This window comes from Cajanus cajan, chromosome 1 (genome assembly GCF_000230855.2).
Source record: "Cajanus cajan strain Asha chromosome 1, NIPB_CcT2T_4, whole genome shotgun sequence".
In the NCBI taxonomy this organism is placed as follows: Eukaryota; Viridiplantae; Streptophyta; class Magnoliopsida; order Fabales; family Fabaceae; genus Cajanus; species Cajanus cajan.
The window spans coordinates 50,586,041-50,592,798 of NC_138517.1; the positions used below are offsets into that span (position 1 = coordinate 50,586,041).

At 35.9% G+C, this 6,758-nt stretch overlaps 1 protein-coding gene across 1 annotated transcript; it reads left to right on the plus strand.

The window, feature by feature from the left end:
• The first annotated feature begins 4,556 nt into the window (after nucleotides 1-4,556).
• LOC145954801 (secreted RxLR effector protein 161-like) lies at nucleotides 4,557-5,312 on the plus strand. The gene has a single exon (XM_083069491.1). The coding sequence runs from the start codon at nucleotides 4,557-4,559 to the stop codon at nucleotides 5,310-5,312; it is 756 nt and encodes a 251-aa protein (XP_082925617.1).
• Nucleotides 5,313-6,758: the final 1,446 nt, after the last annotated feature.

A 6,758-nucleotide genomic window follows, 5' to 3' on the forward strand; every position in this document is an offset into this window, starting at 1 on the left:
TGGCTGGTTTGTCGTCGATCCTCAAACCCAGTTGTAGTGCCATATCTTCCAGAGTGATCGTGCATTCACCAACTAGGAGGTGACAAGTATGTGTATCAAGTCTCCACCTTTCCACCAAAGACGTTATTAGACAATCATCAATTTTAAAATGTCTGATTTTGGCAATGTCACCAAAGCCAACAACCTCCAACAAATGTTCAATTCTTGGGTCAGGTGCAAACATGGAATGATAATAAGATTGAATTACTTGACCACTTGTTGTCCGTGAATATGGTAGAATTAAAATGTTAGTAATGAATAATATTACTTGTAAATATTATGAAATATACATTAACTTACCATAAGATGATTTTCATTTGACCTATGGAGGTGTTGTTTCCAAAACATAGTTGAAGATGAAAAAGACATTCTTGAAGAACAAGAGCAACGAAATTGAATAATGCAGTAGTTGAAGAGAATTGATCTTTTGTTGTGTGTTTAGGGTTGGAACGCATGTAGTGTATATATAGTGCAAAAAGTGAGACAATTAATATTATTGTAATGAATTACTTTGTCTCATTACGTCAAGAATCAAATGCTTTATGTAGATTGTCATTGTCTTTGTCCCAGAGCATTAAGAATCAAATAACTTTGTGCAGAGTGTCACTAATTGCTTTTTCCTAGAGCGTCATAAAGTTAATTCTTTACATAAGGTGTCATTGTCTTGGTCTCAGAGTGTCAAGAATCCAATAACTTTGTGTAGAGTGTTATCAATTTCTTTGTCCCAGAGCATCATAAAGTTAATGATTTACGTAGGGTCTCATTATCTTGGTCCTATAGCATCAGGAATCTAACGACTTCGTGTAAAGTGTCATCAATTGCTTTATCCTAGAGCATTAGAGAAAGTTAATGCTTTACATAGGGTGTCATTGTCTAGGTCCTAGAGCTTTAGGAATTCAATGAATTAGTGTAGAGTGTTATCAATTGCTTTGTCCCAAAGCATCAGAAATTTAATTCTTTATGTAGGGTGTCATTGTCTTAGTCCTAGAGCGTCAGAAATTCAATGACTTTGTGTAAAGTGTCATCAATTGCTTTGTCCTAGAGCATCAGAAATTTAATGCTTTATGTAGGGTGTCATTATCTTGGTTCTAGAGCATCAAGAATCCAATGACTTTGTGTACAATGTCATCAATTTCTTTGTCTTAGAGTATCAGAATGTTAATGCTTTATGCAGGGTGTCATTTTCTAGGTCATAGAGCGTCAGGAATTCAATGACTTTGTGTAAAGTGTCATCAACTGTTTTGTCCTAGAGCGTCAAAAATTTAATTATTTACGTAGGGTGTCATTGTCTTGGTCCCAAAGCGTCAGGAATCCAATGACTTTGTTTAGAGTGTCATCAATTACTTTGTCTCAGAGCATCAGAAATTTAATGTTTTACGTAGGGTTTCATTGTCTTGGTCCTAGAGCATCAGGAATCCAATGACTTTGTGTAGAGTATCATCAATTGCTTTGTCCTAGAGTGTCAGAAATTTAATGCTTTATGCAGGGTGTCATTGTCTTGGTCCCAAAGAATCATGAATCCAATGACTTTATGTTTGTGCACATTAGCTTGCAAGCATGTTGCTTTAGTTCTATATAATGTTCTGTAACAAAGGCTAAAATGCGTCAGATTGAAACATCGAATCAATGGAATCGTTAACTATTTTGACCATTATTTATTATGATGTACAAATTGTTTCCATTAAGTATGGAGATACGTTTGTTACCAACAAGGTTAAAACCCTACTAGTAAGCAACACGATGACTTATTAGCAACTTAAGCAGGCTATTAATAATAACCTTAATCTTTCTCATTACAAAGTTGTCATAGACATCAACTACCGATACCTAATTTCATGTATTAGTGGTGTATACGAATATACAATGTGTCGTCTTAGGGATGATGAAGATGTGTGAGGTTAGATGAAAAACACATAAAAGGGGGGTTGAATATGTGTGTGTGTGAACAAAGGAAATTTTAAAAACATTTTTGCAGAGAAGCTCTTTTTCGTCCGGTAAAACTTATTTTGATTGCTTAGAAAAACTATGTAGAGTTAGTTTGTCAAAATATTTTGCGTCTGAAGATTTACCGTCTGCACAAGGAAAATACTTCTTAAACTAAAACTGTTTCTTAAGATATTAAATAAGTGTATTTTTAATCTGAAGATAGTTTTAGTACAAAATGAGAAATGGACAAAATCCTCAGTATGATATATCAACTAAATGAAAGTGCATCTGAAACATAAAAAATAGTGCAAAGATTTTTATACTAGTTCGCTCAGACTGAGCTACGTCTAGTCTCCTTCAATTGAAGGGTTCCACTAAATATTCAATGAAGTACAAGTATTAATTGTTCAACCTCTTCAGGCTCGCAGTGAGTATTCTTGACCACTCCTGGTCTTGAGTGTTCTCAACCACTCCTGGTTGGCTAACTTCACTCATTAGCTCTAGTATTCTTTAATCAACATCTTCAGGCTCGCAATGAGTATTCTCAACCACTCCTGGTTGGCTAATAGCACTAGTATTCATTGTTCAGCCACTTCTGGCTCGCAGTGAGTATTCTTTGACAAGCTGCTCCAGGCTTTTACAAGTATTCTTTCACTAGCCTTTTCAGGCTTTACAAATGAAAGATAGATGATTTGGTTTGAGTGTTTGGTTTACTCCCACAGAGAGGATACAAATATTTCTACACTAACTAAGGTACATGTTCTAAGTTACACTTAGAACTCCTTAGTCTACAGAGATAAATACAAAAATTGTACATTTGACTATATATGCTCTGTCTTTGATTACTTCATGGGCTTGATTCAAAAGTAAAAATCATGTTTCTACCTCAAGACCTCTTGAACTGCTCCACATAGATCTATTTGATCCCACTAGGACTGCATCTGTTAGTGGCAAATGATATGGATTAGTCATTGTTGATGACTACACAAGATGGACATAGGTGTTGTTCATAACCCACAAGGATGAGTCCTTCAAGGTATTCTGTGTATTCTGTAAAAGGGTTCAAAACGAAAAAAGGAATATCAATTGCATCAATAAGAAGTGATCATGGGGGAGAATTTGAAAATGAACAGTTTCAAGATTTTTGTGAAGAAAATGGAATTAAACATAATTTCTCAACACCTAGAACTCCACAACAAAATGGAGTTGTAGAGAGAAAGAATCGATCTTTACAAGAAATGGCAAGAACTTTATTAAATGATTTTTCAACCCCAAACACTTATGGAAAGAAGCAGTTAATACCTCCTGCTATATTCAAAATAGAATATATATTAGGCCTATTTTGAAAAAGACTCCCTATGAACTGTGGAAGGGACGAGCACCAACATTAGTATTTTCATCCGTTTGGATGCAAGTTCTTCATTCTAAATACCAAAGATAATTTAGGCAAGTTTGACTCAAAAACTGACGAGGGTATTCTACTTGGATACTCTGAAAGGTCAAGAGCCTATAGAGTCTTCAACAAAAAAACCAGAACTGTTGAAGAAGCCATTCATGTTAAATTTGATGAAAACAAGCCTGATAAAGAGATATCAGAGCTAGGAAACATCTTTGAGAACATGTAGGTAAATAAAGATCAGACGAAGAAGCCTGAGTTTGAAGAAAATAAAAATCAACAGGATGAAAGAGAGGAAAGAGAGTCTGTCAATCGAAACTGGTAAATGAAGGCTCATCACCCTCAAGAGCAGATCATTGGTGAGGCAAAGGATGCAGTAAGGACTAGATGTTCATTCAAAACACAAGCACAAATTGCACTACTATCCCAAGTTGAACCAAAAACCACAGACGAAAGCTAGGTTCAAGCCATGCAAGAACAACTTACCCAATTCCAGAAAAATGAAATCTGGAAACTCGTTCAAGTGTCAATGGATAGAACGATCATTGGTACGAAATGGGTGTACCGAAACAAACTGGACGAATTAGGAAATGTTACACGGAACAAAGCCAGGTTAGTCGCAAAAGGGTACTCACAACAAGAAGGTATTGGCTTTACCAAAACTTTTGCACCAGTTGCTAGAATAGAGGCCATTAGAATATTACTTTCTTTTGTTGCATGTACTGGTATGAAATTGTATCAAATGGATGTTAAAAGTGAATTTTTAAATGGAACAATTTCAGAAGAAGTCTATGTAAGCCAACCCCCTGGTTTTGAAAATGATTTGCTACCATCACATGTTTTCAAATTAAACAAAGCTTTGTATGGGTTAAAACAGACACCATGAGCTTGGTATGATAAACTAAGCTCTTTTCTAATAAGCAACAATTTTATAAGAGGAAAAATTGACAACACTTTGTTTAGAAAAGAACTAAAAGATGACTTCATAATCATCCAAATCTATGTAGATGACACAATATTTGGTGCTACTAACGAAAAGCTCTGCCAAGAATTTTCCAAGCTTATGTAGGATGAATTTGAAATGAGCATGATGGGAGAATTGAAGTTCTTCCTAGGACTTCAAATCGTCCAGTCAGACGAATGGATCAAAATTCATCAAACGAAATATATGAAAGAGCTACTGAAAAAGTATAAGATGGAAGATGCAAAACCAATGAAGACTCCAATGCATCCATCAACAACTCTTGGTCTAGACGAAGATTCGCCAGACGTAGATTGCACCATGTACCAAGGAATGGTAGGGTCACTCTTGCATCTAATAGCATCTAGACCTGACATTATGTTCAGCGTCTGCGTCTATGCTAGATTTCAAGTAAGACCTAAAAAGGTATATTTACAAGTTGTTAAACGCATTTTAAGATATCTTAAAGGAACAACTAACCTAGGAATCACCTTCTATAGAAGCCAGAATTTTTCTCTGCAAGGATATTGTGATGCAAATTACGCAACGGACAAATGGGAGAGAAAAAGCACCAGCAGAGGATGTCATTTTCTCAGACGTTGCTTAATTTCATGGACTAGCAAAAGGCAAAGCACGATTGCCTTATCAACTTGTGAAGCTGAGTATGTTGCCACAGGACACTGCCTCACACAATTGCTTTGGATCAAACATCGGCTGGAAGACTATGACATTTATGAAAGTAGTATTCCTGTACTTTGTGATAACACTGTTGCAATTAACATTTCTAAAAATCGTGTTTTGCATTCTAGGACCAAACACATAGAGATAAAACATCATTTCATTAGAGATCATGTGCAAAAAGGAACATTCGATCTAGTATATGTTGAAATAGAAGAACAACTAGCAGATATCCTTACCAAGCCCCTTCAAGAAGATAGATACATTTGGCTGAGAGATAGGCTAGGAATGAAACTGATAGGTGAAAAATAAACTATTGTTTTGTATACCCCTATTTCTTTTTGATGATTACAAAGGGGGAAAAATAGTGATAGAAAACCTTAGGACAAGTGAAGGATGATCTTCTCCACGGATTTGCTTAGGCCGGATCTTCTTCAATGGAGAATGGATTCTTCAACTCAAGAACACTTGCAAGCTATGAACTCACGGATGAACTCAACCTAGAACTAGGAGGGAAGCATCCAAGCTCAAGCATCAATGGAGAGCACACTTCAAAGAGAAGGAATCTAGGTGAATTCCTAAGGTTTTTGAAGATGAACTCTAAGAGACTTTGAGAGAGAAACTCGACACTATGGCTCACAAATTTCATAAAATAATTCAAAGTGCATACAAAATGTGTTAGGAGGGAACATATAGGTCACCGAATTTAGGAAGACACTTGGCGCCACATGAGAGGTCACATGTTGGCGCCAAGATTTGAATTCAAATTCAAATTTGAATTCAAACCTTGTGTCACATGTGCTTAACCGGTCATGTAGAGCTAAATGTAAATTAGGCTGAATTTAGTATGTATTTAGGGTTGCATTTCGGTGTCACACTTGTGCAGCCATGGTGGTGCCAAAAGTATGACCTAAATGCAACTTAAATCCATCCTAAATTTAACCTAATTTGTCCTAATTCAAATGAACTACTAAACCTCCTTAAACCCTAATCTAATGACCAAAATACAATGGTCTAATGAATACAATGAATAGGAAAAATTACAAGGAGAAGAATGAGCCCAATATTGGGTATCAAAAGCCCAAAGCCCAAGAAGCCCAAAATTAAGCCCAATACACCTAAACCCTAATCTATTCTCAAAATACAAGACCAACATCAAAGTAAATTCCTATACTAAGAAAATGCAATTAAACATGGTGTTCAATCAAAGTCCAAATGAGAAGCACCCTAGGCCCACCAAGCCCATTAGGCCCACTAAGCTCTGAAGCAGTCAAATCTTCAAGTAACATCCTGGCCATAGCTCTAGAAGTTGACCATCACAAGGATATGCACTTTCAATGGGATGGTCTTCCTCACTTGATTCACTATCACTTGAAGTAGTGGAACTAGATTCATCAACACTACTATAAATGTCTTGCCCTCTCAAAATCATCACCTTTTTATTTGGGCATTGAGAAGCTATATGACCTCTCCCAAGACACTTAAAGCATTTGATATCACTAATTTTTCTACTAGAAGTAACAATATTTTTATTTTTCTCATTTTCTTTTTCTTTTTCAAGACCTTTGCCAAATTTCTTAGAGGTATCAAATTGACCCTCCCTCTTGTAATCTTTCTTAACATAAGAGCTAGATTGAGTTTTGCTTTTGAACGAACCTTTTCTCAAATTTTGTTGTTCCACCCTTATACAAAGTTGGACCAAATCATCAAGGTCCCTATAAGGGAGTAACTCAACCTTATCTCTTATATCAAAATTAA

Excerpts from the sequence above, each read along its gene's own strand:
- LOC145954801 (XM_083069491.1), top strand. The coding sequence starts at position 4,557 with ATGGAAGATGCAAAACCAATGAAGACTCCAATGCATCCATCAACAACT.